The sequence below is a fragment of the Rhincodon typus genome, chromosome 4 (assembly GCF_021869965.1).
Source record: "Rhincodon typus isolate 14 chromosome 4, sRhiTyp1.1, whole genome shotgun sequence".
Classification (NCBI taxonomy): Eukaryota; Metazoa; Chordata; class Chondrichthyes; order Orectolobiformes; family Rhincodontidae; genus Rhincodon; species Rhincodon typus.
The window spans coordinates 105,613,570-105,628,025 of record NC_063335.1 but is presented as its reverse complement, the minus strand read 5'-3'; the positions used below and the strand labels follow the sequence as shown (position 1 = coordinate 105,628,025).

General features: G+C 42.1%; 1 protein-coding gene across 1 annotated transcript in view; it reads left to right on the top strand.

The window, feature by feature from the left end:
* Positions 1-14,456, top strand: part of lama1 (laminin, alpha 1) — a 221,825-nt gene that overhangs the window by 204,062 nt on the left and 3,307 nt on the right. Inside the window, exons 50-55 of the mRNA XM_048596187.1 lie at positions 2,130-2,193; positions 2,903-3,013; positions 4,077-4,229; positions 6,241-6,394; positions 7,925-8,058; positions 11,628-11,850. Coding sequence (XP_048452144.1) covers positions 2,130-2,193; positions 2,903-3,013; positions 4,077-4,229; positions 6,241-6,394; positions 7,925-8,058; positions 11,628-11,850 — 839 coding nt within the window. The remainder of the gene's footprint in view (positions 1-2,129; positions 2,194-2,902; positions 3,014-4,076; positions 4,230-6,240; positions 6,395-7,924; positions 8,059-11,627; positions 11,851-14,456) is intronic.

Sequence of the window (14,456 nt, the reverse complement as noted above, 5' to 3'; positions counted from 1 at the left end):
GCTCCTCTGATGCTGCTTGGCCTGCTGTGTTCATCCAGCTCTACACCTTGTTGTCTCAGATTCTCCAGCATCTGCAGTTCTTACTATCTCTGAAACAGTACTTGACCTATGTTGGCTGATTTTGCTCTTTCAATTGTGTTTCCAGTTTCATTAGACATGTCTCTCTGCCTCTGGCTTGAATCTGAACTGGTTTCATGTATAGCTTGTGTTGGATCAACTATCCAAACAATCTAATTTACCAGATTTATTTGACCTTCCCCAATTCCCTTCTTATTCTTAAATCTCTGAAGGTAAAACATGATTATCTGCATGGACAAGCCAAGCCTTTCCACCACTAAACACCTTGATGCAATACACACAATATATTTTTACACATTTTCCTGGTAGCCACTTCAACCTACATTCTTTCACCTTAACCTTCTGGTTCAACTTCAGACATCTTTCTCTCACTCAACCTTCATCACTGCACTCTTTCTGTCTGGCGTGTTTTTCTTCCACAGACTGTGTGCTAAATGTGCACTCAGTGATGAAGACCTCATTCTAATCTGTCTCCAGTTGGTCTTCTACTGGTGATGATATGAGGTGTGGAATTCATTACCCCAGAAAGTGGTTGAGGCCAAAACATTGGTGTTTCCAAGAAGGAGGATGTATATATATAGCTCTTGCAGTTAGGGGGAGAGGGCAGGATTAGTGCATTGAGCTTGAGGATCAGCCATGATAATGAATGGCAGAGCAGGGTCTAAGGAGCGAATGGCCTACTCCTGCTCCCATCTTCTATGTTTCACTTTTGTTACAATAAATAAACAAAACAAATGCCAGTGTGTGATTCCGTGGCAACAGTAATTTCTTCCCAATTATATCCAGTTTTTGTTTAACAAAAGCACATTTAATAATTTGTTCTGTCTGTTCCACAGCTCCATTTTAAAGTGGAACTGTAATTTGCTCAAATAAAAGCAAAACACTGTGAATGCTGAAAAAGTACAGTAAAAACAGAAAGTGCTGGGAGGGGGGTCTCAGCAGCATCTGTGGAAAGAGAGAAACAAAGTTAATGTTTTGAGTTGGAGACAGTTTTTTGTCAGATCCCCTTTCTTCTAACCCTGTTTATTCTCGTGAAATTTGAAATCCCTTCCGAACAAAAGTGAGCTCCATTTCCAGACACAGTTTCCTGTGGAAATCCATAGCAGCAAGCAAGCTACGGAAAATATTGAAGGGGTGACACCAGTTATTGTTTGGAAATTGGACTTTTAAATATTTCTCAGCAAAACAAAAACATGCAATTTTTTTACTGATTTACTGGAAGCTCATCCAATCCAAATTTGTCCAGATAGCAGTCCCATCTTATTGTCAAAATGTGGTATCTTTACTTGACAGGCTCAAGACACTGTGCAAACACATGGGAAGGAAATCTGGATGATATATCCATACAAAATGGCAAATTGGGTGTGCTATTACAGTCTGGAATTGTAAGAACTTGTATCAGTGCCAGTGACTACAAAACTACTGGATTGATGTCTTTTAGGGAATTCTATCATTGTTACTCAATCTGGCCCACACGTAATCCCAGAACTACAGCAATGCAGCTGAGTCTTAAATGGCTAGCATGACGCAGCCTACTCATACCCTCCATTGTATGCAATGAGAAGTGTACACCACCATATCAAGGACAATTACCAGTGACAAAGAATTGTCTCCGACTCAAAACATTAATTTTGTTTCTCTCTTTCCACAGATGCTGCTGAGGCCCCCCTCCCAGCACTTTCAGTTTTTACTGTACTTTTTCAGCATTCACAGTATTTTGCAAATTACAGCTCCAATTTACAATAGAGCTGCGGAACAGACAGAACAAGTTATTAAATGTGCTCTTGTTACACAAAAACTGGATGAAATCAGTAAGAAATAACTGCTGCCACCTGAATCACAAACTGGCATACCCACACCCACACCCACACACTGTGAATTTTTTTTTTTGGTAAGTACAACTTGGGCTGCAAAAGAAACTTCTATTTGACTATTGCACCCATTCAAAGTAGTGATTCTGGGCAGTATGCAAGAATTATAATGTGTAAAGAATACCCTAAAGAAGCCTCACAAAAGGTTTGTCATAATGCAATTCCTTCCCCCACCGTAAGCCATATTTACAGCAAGCACCTTAAACCAACCGGACTGGAGAATCAGGGATTGTTCCGATTCACGGTATGTCTAAGTCCCACAGCCTTCACTGCAGCTCTCATAACACAGAAACTGGGAACAGAAGGAGGCTATTTGGCCCTTCGAGGCTATTCTGCCAAATAGTACGATCATGGCAAATCTTCCATCTCCATGCCATATCCTCCCTTTTTCACATATCCCTTCTTGTCTCTCATAGTTGTTTTATGCAGACAGTGAGCCATTTGGCGCTGTGGAAATTCTGGCACAGTCATGTCAGCACTTGCATTTCGGTTTCGATATTGAAACCACCAAACACCAGTTTTAGCATATGAACACAATGTTTGTGTTTATCCTTTCAACCTGTAACCTGTTCCATGAGCCACCCGGGTCCATGAGTTGGCCGTGGTGGGGTGGGGTCAGCATTTGTCTGGGCTTCCTTTGAGCTGCAAGAGCTGTCATAGAACATAAGAGCTCGGGGGGTCAGGCTCTGTAGCTGTGGAACTCATCACTGAATCCTGGAGGCTGTAAAGTGCCTGAGCAGAAAACAGGGTGTTGATCTGCCCACTTTTGTTGAGCTTCATTGGAACACAGCAGCAGGAGCAGGGTGGAAATGTTAGCGTGGGAGCAAGGTGGTAGGTTAAGATGGCAGTCAACCAGTCAACTCAGAGGTTGGGTCATTCATTGCAGAGGTGTTCTGCAAAGGTGGACCCATGAGAAATAGCCCAAACCAATCATGGGTCTGACTTTTTTTTAGGTATCTTTAGGACACATGATGTTGCAGTCTGAATTTGGCTTCGTTGTGCCAATTTTATGCCTGGCAAGTGAGTGCCCAGAGGCCCAAATTCTAGATCGGGATTTCCACAGGGTAACTCTGGGTCAACAAGGTAGCAGCAAAACCAAGGGTTTTACCCAGGAAGCCCATCTCCGTTTACTACCTGTGGGTGGCAATTATTCAGGTCAGCAGTTGCCTTAGAACAGACTATCAACAGGAACAGTGCATGGCTGAAAGAAGCCTGGTATATATGGGGGCATAGGTTATAATTTTGCTTTAACTTATTTTAATGCAATCTAATTTTTCCAACGTTGATGAAATGCAAAATCGTAAGTGGTTAATTTCCACAAGAGGTTTCCCCACTTGTCTGCTGTTATTTCAGCGGATCAAAGGTTATGGGCAGAAAGCAGGAAAATGGGGTTGAGAAACAGATCAGCCATGGTTGAATGGCAGAGCAGACTAGATGGGCAGAATGGCCTAATTCTGCCCCTTTGTCTTAGGGAAACCTGAAGATAATAGCGATTGCATTATATTTGGTGATTTTCAATAGCTCGACCAACCCATTTACACCAGACAAGTGACAACACCCTGTAGGATTTCAACCTCACATTGCTCTTTAATCAGTAAGGAATGTGTAACCTGCCTATGTACTAAATTCCCTAGCTGTCTTCCAAAGCCCCTCTGCCTCTCTATCTCTCCTCCACTGGGATGCTCTTTAAACTTACTTCTTTGACTGAGCCCTCGGCGTGTCTTCTAACATGGAGCTCAAATTTCACAGCTTCAGCTGTTGTTCGATGACTCTCCTTTGAAGTGACTTGGGATGTTTTGCTACGTCAAGGAGACTACATAAATACAAGTTGTTCTTGTTATTTGTCAATCGTCACATTGTTTAGCAGAAGTGGATATTGATTCCGAAATGAGACAGCTGTTAGAAGCAGTAGTGAACCATATTTCGGAACGTACTTTTCTGGAAGAAAGACGGCCATGAATCGATGAGAAAAATTACCGAGTGTTTGAACTGTTGAGAGTTGGAAGATTGCTGCAAAGGTGATCTACTAACAGATCAGTCATGTACTAGTTCTGGTATACGTAGTGGGGAGTTAGATCTTCTTATTTCAATCACTCTCATTTTCTCTTTCATCACTCTCTCCCAAAGGTGAAAACAGAATATGTGAAGCGAAGAGGTATGATTACCATCGATGGGAAGGAATCTAGCCCAGCTTTGGGAGATGGTAACTCACTGGATGTTGAAGGAAAGCTATATCTTGGAGGTTTGCCTTTAGACTACACTGCCAGGAAAATAGGAAATGTAAGAATAACTCTGGTGTCAGACCAGTGAAGTGTGTGTGTGTGTGTGTGTGTCTCTCTCTCTCTCTCTGCCCTCCCCCTATCTTGCTAACATGCTATTCTTATGTGTCAATATCACTGGCGATAAAGCATGCATACTTGAACAGAAGTATATCAGTAACATTTAGCATTGAGCACATGAGAGTGAATTTACCTGTCTTACAATGGGGAGCTGCTTCTGAAGGTGGGAAGTTAAAGTACTGTATAGAACAAGTGTTAATGTCTGACGGTGTGACAGCAACATTACAACAAGAGGTTTCCCTTAAGATGGACTGATTAACTGCACTATCCAGGTCCCAGCTACCGTGAGGGTAATAGTGGCTTGAGATAACTGCGTCACTCAGGGAGGGGAAAGGGAGCAGAGGAAGGAAGGAGAGTAAAACATGCTCCCTATTAACTGATAGGAAACGGCATTATCAGCAAACGCTGTCTCCATCCTGTCCTGTCCTCTCCTTGCTGAAAAAGGATGTTGTAGGGCTACAAAGGAAATGGATACATGATTACATAAAAAGAAATGATCTTCAGAAAAAAGTCCTCATATTTTGTACAACTGATAAATCACTAAAAGGAATGGAGACAACTGTTGAGTCACCTTTTTGTTTCTTTAGTCATAAGGTTATGGGCAGTCCTTAAATCTCAATCTGTTTCTTTTAAATAATCGTTACAGTATTTAACATTGAGATACTAGATTGATGTAAATAATATCTGTCTGTAAGTAGCTAGGCGATCAAGATTCCTCTCACCTACAAGTTGAAAGATTGTGCTCATCTCCACATGGAAAACAACTTCCAAACTGAAATCAGAAATGCCACCCCACATCAGGCCAGTTGATTGGTTGTAACCGTGATGGTGCCTTGTGAATATCTAATATTCAATCCTGGAAACTGGAAACACTGTCCCTAATCTCCAAAAGTTTAAAAAATATATGTATCAGTTCTTTTCATGGTGTTCTGTGGGCCTGAATCCTGGTTTCGGTCTCCCGTATCGAGATGCGACTGATGTCCTGCCAACACTAACCCCCTGCCCCTTGCCCCACTCACCTCACTTCCATCACATTACATTGTGGAGGCAAGTGAGTGCATTGGAAATGATGGCCCAGGGTCTGATGCTGGGAGCTTCCCACTTTAGGAATTAACAGACTTGACTGTCTCCTGCCTGACACTTCGATGGAGGTTCGGGTTGGAACATAAGGAGAGGTAGGCCATTCAGTCCCTTGAACAGACCCACCTTGCCATCTCTTGGTAACTGCAGAGAAAACCCAGTACCACAAAGACTGGTGACCTATTCTTAGCGGCAGCGGCAGGCTGTCAGTCCCTGGCAGTATTCAATATTGAAGGCAGATTTCTGTGAATTCTAAGAATGCAAGAGTTGAGCAGAACAAACAAGTACATACCCACATAAAAGTCCCATGCTAAATATGAGAGTCACAGATCCATAGACTGGTTCTTCTCCTTGTTGCACTCATTCATTCAGGAATGCTTCACCTTATCAGAAGTTTAAAAGCTGCTAAACTAGGCTTGCTGAGAGAGCATTAGGGAATTGGATCTGGGACTGACTCATGCTTTAAGGTTGCCTCTATGCAGTAATTCTGGGTTAGACTTAGAAGATGCCTAAAAAGGTAATATTTTCCATTTGGTGATGATAAGGTAAAAATGCTGAACAGTCACATTACACTGTTTATCAAGCAGCATTTACCCACTCATTTTAAATGACCCACAATCCTCTGAAGTATAACAGACTGAGGAACGTAGTATGAACCTGTTACTTATTACGATTTGAAACTCAGCAATTGAAAAATACACACATCAACCTCACTGAAATTGTCTGTCTGATCCAAGTTATACCACATAGTATGCAAGGGGGAAAGAACATCATGGAAAGCATTGGATCAAATTAAACAAGAAATAGCAAAAGGGGTTGTAATCTGTTGTGAATTATTGTACTTCCAGCTCATTAAGAGTTATTTTCCTCAGGCAACACACAGTATCCCTGCTTGTATTGGCAACGTGACATTAAATAACAAGCCCCTGAACTTGGAGAGGCCAGTTTCCGTCCTTACTGTGAGCAGGTGTTACACGGCTGTCCAGGAGGGCACTTTCTTTGATGGCACTGGATTTGCTGCACTGGGTAAGTCGGGTTAAATGTCAGTGTTAAACACTTTACACTTGAAGGTACTTATTAACATTCCTAAAACCAAACAGCAAGTGATTCTACCTTCATCTCCTTAGGGTGGCATTAGCGTTGTTGCAAAATTTAGAAAGATACTGTATATTGTAATTAAATGAGTATTGTGTTTCCCTCATACTTTCTGCCAGACAACCTGTATAATTAACTTCAGTCTGAGAGAATAGCAATAGTTATCTAACATCTATATTCCTCTTTATCTTGAGCCTCCAGACTCTACTGGAGGTTCAATGAGAAGAGATATTGATTTCCCTATCTCTGCCGTCCATTCTGTCTCTCAAAACCATTGAGTGGCGTTGAAGACAGAGTCGACCTTTGTTATTTTTTTGTTCAGACCACTCTGATTCAGACCTCGTTTACAGCCTTGGTCTAAATATGGACAAAAGAGAAGAGCTTTTCTACAGCTGAACTCAATGTGGGTCAGAGAGTAAATTCTCCACCAGCTGTTGCAAAGAAAGGTCAACATTCACAGCTTCAGCTTATGGTACCGAGCTAAGTGTTGGGACCAACTATTTATTCATCAGTAACCTCGCCATCAGAGTGGGGCTGTTAGCAGGAAATGGGACAGCGTTCAGCTCGATTCATAATTCCTTCCAATTCAATAGAAACTTACTGAACTAATACCTGGGAGACAAGGCTCATCTTAAGAAGAAAGGGTGAACAAGTTAGTTCCTTACCCATTGGAGTTTAGAGAATGAGGAGGTGACCTGATTGAAATATATAAAGATGGTGAGGGGACTGATTAGGGTGAAGAATGCTTCCTCTTGTGAGAAATAGAACTGGGGAATGCAGCTTAAGAATAAGATCAATAAGAATAATTAAGATGGAAAAGAGAATAAATTTATTCTGTTGGAGGTTCTTTCATCTTCCCCAGTAAATAGTGGAGGTTGAATCATTGAATTTATTTGATTTATGACAGACAAAGGAGCTCAGGGTTATGGGGAGCAGACAGGAAAATGTAGCTGAGGCCACACCCACATCGGCCATGATCTTTGTATGGCAGTCAGTCCCCTGCTGTATTCCTGGGTAGCCTTACAAATTCATTCAGGATCAACTACCTCACCTTACCTGATGCTTCAGTAACTGCCTGCTGCAAGGGGGTTATAGAGTCTTCACTGCACACAGGGAGGATATTTCACCCACTGGTTGCACACTGGCTCTCTTTAGAGCAATTCAGTCTGAGTAGGATCAGTAAAGTATGCTTCACTATCTGGGTGACTGCTCGTGGTGAGATGCAAATTTGGAAATTTACGGTAACTCCCCCTTGGTCAGGAATGGCAGAACATTGTCACTACATTAGCAATAAATGCATCCTAGCCAGCGACGCCCTCATCCCATAAACAAATAAAAGATCACAATGTGTGAAAATGAGAAAATTCCTCGCTAAAGACTTTGTTCTTGTTGTGGGTTAAAAATCTCTGTAATAAAGAACTTGAATGTGAATGAAACCCGTTTTTTCTGTTTTATTTGCAGTGAAAGAAGGTTACAAAGTGAGGTCAGATGTAATTATTACATTTGAGTTCCGCAGTACAACCCGAAACGCGGTACTGCTTGGCATCAGCAGTGCTAAGGTGGATGCAATTGGATTAGAGATTGTAAATGGCAAGGTGAGAAGGGAATACCTGCTCTCCTGTTCTAGATTCATTTAACAGACTGTGTATGTCGGCTAGGCAATTGAGATCAGTTGCTATTACATTCAGATAGTCAAATGGCAAATTCAAAATGTTTTGTGCTAAAACCTGCTGGATCAATGGCTAAATGTTTCTTTTGCTCATGTGGGACTTTCATGCATACTAAACCAGCAGACATCTGTACAAATACAGCCAGTATTAATTATAATTACGTCCAACAAACTGTCAATGAACAAGCACCTACCATCAAATTAAACCAATCAAACTATATTTCCAGTGTCCATAAGTGACCTTAATAGCCTTTGGTAATGTCTTAAATTCAGTAGTGAATTGGGCAGCTTCCATAACATTACAGAGATTGCATTAGAGAGATAGTCCAGAGATTTGCTATGAGTCTGCTTCTTGAAATTAGAAGTGATGTACATAAGGGTTATACAAGAAGTGATTACCTACCCTAGGACTTCCATGAAAAAGAGGCAACAAGGTTGTACTTGATAGAAGTCTTCAGAATATTTTCAAGATTACAAAATTAAATCATGGAAAGTTCCTTTTCTCAAGCAAGGCTTCGGACAGCATTTGCCAAAAGAGAAGCAATCTACTACAACTGAGGCTATATGTGGATCGGAGAGAAAATTGTCCACTGGTTCAAGTCCTAGCTAAAGCAAAGAAAGATTCAGAAAAGATTTACCAGTATTTTGCAGGGAATGGAGGGTTTGAGTTATAAAAATAGGCTGGATAGACTGGGACTTCTTTCACTGGAGCATAGGAGGACGATAGGTGACCATATAGAGGTTTATAACATCATTAGATGCATAGCTAAGGTGAATAGCAAAGGTCTTTTCCCTAAGGTTCAAAACTAGGGGGCATATTTTTAAGGTGAGAGGAGAAAGATTTTAAAACAGGCAACTTTTTTACACAGAGAACGATTAGTGTGTCGGTTGAACTGCCAGAGGAAGTGGTGAATGCAGGTACAATTACAATGTTTAAAAGACATTTAGATAAGTACATGAATAGGAAAGGTTTGGAGGGATATGGGTCAAACACAGGCAGGTGGGACTAGTTGGACCGAAGAGTCTGTTTCCATCATGCTGTGTGAGTCAGTGATTGTTTTAGTAGTTTGTTTGATTTCAATTGGGAAAAGCTTCTTTCATCTAACAAACTTCCAGACACCACCAACAGCACTGGATGCAATGCAGACATTAAGATAAGTGTCTGGGAGTCTTCGGTTGTAATTATAATAAAGCAAATTATCAGGAGTGGGGAAAAAGTGTTTAAAGAAAGAGTGTCAGCACCTGCGTCAATTTCAATTATTATGTTGGATCAATTAATATTGCTCATTGGTGAGTGAAATTTATTAAATTGCTCACAGTTTCTGGGATAAAATTAATTCCTTCAATGTGCATGCAGTAAACTGAATTGAATTTGGACACACACAACCTGAATTAAAGCACTCATTGAGGCTAAACAATAACACATCCATAGCATAAAGAAATTTGATTGGAAACTGTCTTATGATATTTGTGTGCAATTATCTTGTACCATCTATTAAAAGATTTGTTCCTTTGGCTTTCCTGATTGAGCCTCATCAGTATTCATGTGTACTCTGTAATTTCTACACACATAAAGATTTATCAACATAAAACTGAAAGAACTGCGGTTGCAGTTTTGAGGGAAACCGAGACAAGGACAGAAATTGCTGGAGAAACTCAACAGGTCTGGCAGCATCAAGTTCGAACGAAGGGTCACTGGACCTGAAACTTTAGCTCTGATTTCTCCCCATCGATGCTGCCAGACCTGCTGGGTTTTTCCAGCAGTTTCTGTTTTTGTTTCAGATTTACCCAACATGAGTTTTTTTTCACCTCCAACCCTGCTAAGCTTCTTTTACTACTTTCCTGGCATTGCTACTGGGTCTTTGACGGATTCAGTTTGCAGATGATGCTAAAATAGGTGGTGTAGTGGATAGTGAAGAAGATATCTCAGAGTAAATGGGCCGAGGAGTGGCAGATGAAGTTTAATTTAGATAAATGTAAGGTGTTCCATTTTGGTAAGGCTTATCAGGGCAGGATTTATACAGTTAATGATAGGACCCTGGGGAGTGTTGCCAAACAAAATGACCTAGGGGTGCAAGTGCACAGTTCCTTGAAAGTGGAGTCGCAAGTCGACAGAATGGTCAAGAATGCTTTTGGCACACTTGCCTTCATTGATCAGAACATTGAGTATAGGAGTTGGGACATCATTTTGCAATTGTACAGGGCATTAGTGAGCCCACTTTTTGAACACTGCACACAATTCTAGTCACCCTTCTATACGAATGATGTTGTTAAACTTGAGAGGGTGCAGAAAAGATTTACAAGGATGTTGCCAGGACTGGAGGGTTTGAGCTATAGGGAGAGGCTGAATTGGCTTGGAATATTTTTCCTGCAGCATCGGAAGCTGAGGGGTGACCTTATTGAGGTTTATAAAATCATGAGGGCCATGGATAGGTTGAATAGCCAAGGTCTTTTTCCTAGGGTGGGGGAGTCCAAAACTAGAGGGCATAGGTTTAAGGTGAGAGGGGAAAAGTTTAAAAAGTACCTGAGGGGTAACTTTTTTTATGCAGAGGGTGGTGTGTGTGTGGCACAGGCTGCCAGAAGAAGTGGTGGAGACAGGTACAATACAACATTTAAAAGGCAACTGAATGGGTACAAGAATAGGAATTTCTGAAGAAGGGTCTAGGCCCAAAACGTCAGCCTTCCTGCTCCTCTGATGCTGCTTGGCCTGCTATGTTCATCCAGCTCTACACCTTGTTATCTCAGGGTTTAGAGGGATATGGGCCAAATGCTGGGAAATGGGATTAGATCAGATTGGGATGTCTAGTTGGTATGAACAAGTTGGACCAAACGATCTGCTTCCGTGCTGTGTGACTCTATGACTCTAAAGATGAGTGTACCTGTTGAAGGTCAACATTTCCAGCTCTAGCAGATGATACCGGGCTAGGTGTTAGGGCAAACTATTCAGTCATCAGTTATCTCGCCCTCAGCATGGGGCTGTGAACAGGAAATGGCACAATGTTCAGCTTTATTCATAATTCCTCAGACTGTTGAGCAATCTATGCCCTTATGCAACACGATGTTCATGATTTCCATTCTTGGTAAAAGAAGCAAGAGCAACCAGAGAGAAAGCAGCTCTGCCTGACAGCTTCATTTGAATCATTCAAATGGGACTTAGAAGGTTTTCTGTAAAAGAAGAATGTGCAGGGTTACAGAGAGAAAGTGGACTCTGCCTCTAAACGAATTAATCATTCAGAGAGCTGGCATAGATATGATGGGCCAAGTGGTTTCCTGCGCTCTCACAATTCTGTAAATCTGTGCTTTTCTATCCCATGGAAACTAAGGGCTTACCCTGTTGAAAAACATGGGCAGCTTTTTACTGGAAGAAGTGTGTCATGAAATATTACGCTGCCTTGGGTATATAAGGTACATTTGGAAGAAGGCAATTTCATTTGTCCTTGCAAGTTAGTATTTGTATAGAGCATTCTTTCACTGATAAAATGACTTTCCTCTCAGGTTCTGTTCCATGTAAATAATGGAGCTGGAAGAATAACTGCTAGATATGAACCCAAGGATTCAAACCAGCTGTGCAATGGGAAATGGCATAAACTTCGAGCCAATAAGAGCAAGCATCGTATTACACTGACTATGGATGGAGTTTCTGTGCAGGCTGACAATCCCCATCTTCAGTCAACCTCAGCAGACACTAATGATCCAATTTATGTGGGCGGTTATCCTGGTATGTATTGTTCTTGGAATTTAACATCTGCATAGATAACAGACTAGAACTAAAAATTTGCACATCATCACTTCATGTCATCTAATTCTGTTTCCTGTTTTCTGTTGTATTACTTTGCATCGTAAACATCACCATCAGGAAAATGTTAGGAATGAAACTGCAAATTGAAGAGCTAGAGACAGATCACAATCCGATTTAATAAATGAGATGTGCGTTTATTTTTTTGGAGCGGTACACATCGGAACAGACTAAACCAAAATTAATTGAGTCTGACTCCCAATGTGATGAAATGTGGTGTGCCAAAGTTTTGTGTTGACTGCACTCTGCTTATGGGACATTGTGAGCTAGAGAAAAAGGGTGGGAGATTCATAAATCCAAGACTTCAATCCCGTTGCATTATCATATGCATTTCTGGAGCCTCAACAGGAGTGGGCTTCATAGCAGAATGATGCAAAAGTAGCAGATGCTTTCCACTTCTTCGGAATGAGCCATAGCACCATGGCAACACTACTTTACTTTGTCTGTGTTTTCCAGGGTTGCACTCCTATGTAAATATTAAAAGCATTAGAAAGAATTCAGAAAAGAATCATGAAATGTTTCCAAGAATGAAAAACTTCAGCTATTAAGGTAGATTGGAGACAATCCTTGGAGAAACAAAGGTTGCAAGGACTTTTAATTGAAGTCTCTATAACCATGAGTGGTTGGGACAGAGTAGTATGGAGAACTTGTTCCCACTCATGAAAGGATCAGGAAAAGGAGGTAAAAATAAATTGACAAAAGAAGCAAATTACAAATAACAATTTTATTATCTTTTCCCCCTCACTTTTTAACCCCTTCCACTCCACTGTATTGGTTTAGAGTTTTAAGATGGTCCACTTAGCAGTCAGTCATCATTAATCCAACTTCAGACTTAAAGTGAGAATCCTGATTTGAATGTGCTGTCAATTGGATTTAATTCATCCGCTAAAAATACGTTCTTAGCAAAGCAAAATCTATCGTTTCTTGGTTTTTGTTTAAGGTAGAAATATTTTTATCCCGTTTTCTAACCCATTCTCCCTCTCATACCTAGAAGACAGTGCTGTAGTGACAACAGAACACTGCTACATCATTCTCATGTGGAATAGAGGCAGTGAATGTTGACAGGCTTTTCAAATGTTGATAGAAAGTGTAGGCCAGTAATCCTTTCAAACTTTGCCCAGTGTCTATGTATGCATTTCATCTATCACTCAGTAATAATCAATAGCAGCCTCTCTGACTGATTATCACATGTCTAGCTCGAAATCAATTGAGACACACGTCTTACTGTTTGAGTAGGCACCCGTTGCTGATCATTCTAAGTTCTCTACCCAAAGCAGGCTGTTGGGGAATGAATGACTCAACAGCAAAGTGACATGACTTTTTACAACAGGTACAGCAAAGTGGCAGGGCCCACCTCAGTAGTTTCAGGTGACACTATGAATTGATCGGATTCCACAGATACAACTCGTAATTGATCTGTCGTCATGAATTCTACCAAGCATGAGATTTGGGGATCGGGAATGACTCCTGTCCAACTGAGAAGTTGCTCTCTCAGGCTGTACTGTGCCTTTGCTGTATCTTGTATGTGTTTTTGCTTCACCCAATAGTGCCTGTTGTCTGACTCTCTGAAATTCCCCCAAAACTCTTATTTAGAGACCAATATACCAAATACTGAGACAACAAGGTGCAGGGCTGGATGAACACAGCAGGCCAAGCAGCATCATAGGAGCAGAGAGGCTGACGTTTCGGGCCTAGACCCTTCATCAGAAAAGGGGGAGGGGAAGGGGGTTTTGAAATAAATAGGGAGAGAGTGGGAGGCGGATAGAAGAGGGATAGAGGAGAGGATAGGTGGAGAGGAAACAAACAGGTCGAAGAGGCGGGGATGGGGCCAGGAAAGGTGAGTGTAGGTAGGGAGTTAGGAAGGGGATAGGTCAGTCCAGGGAGGACGGACAGGTCAAGGGGGCGGGATGAGGTTGGTCGGTAGGAGATGGAGGTGCGGCTTGGGGTGGGAGGAGGGGATAGGTGGGAGGAAGAACAGGTTAGGGAGGCAGGGACGAGCTGGACTGGTTTTGGGATGCGGTGGGGGGAGGGGAGATTTTGAAACTTGTGAAATCCACATTGATACCATTGGGTTGCAGGGTTCCCAAGCGGAATATGAGTTGCTGTTCCTGCAACCTTCGGGTGGCATCGTTGTGGCACTGCAGGAGGCCCAGGATGGACATGTCGTCTGAGGAATGGGAGGGGGAGTTGAAATGGTTCGCGACTGGGAGGTGCAGTTGTTTGTTGCGAACCGAGCGTAAGTGTTCTGCAAAGCGGTCCCCGAGTCTCCGCTTGGTTTCCCCGATGTAGAGGAAGCCACACCGGGTACAGCGGATGCAGTATACCACATTGGCAGATGTGCAGGTGAACATCTGCTTGATGTGGAAAGTCTTCTTGGGGCCTGGGATGGGGGTGAGGGAGGAGGTATGGGGGCAGGTGTAGCACTTCCTGCGGTTGCAGGGAAAAGTGCCGGGTGTGGTGGAGCTGGAGGGGAGTGTGGAGCGGACAAGGGAGTCACGGAGAGAGTTGTCCCTCCGGAAAGCAGATAA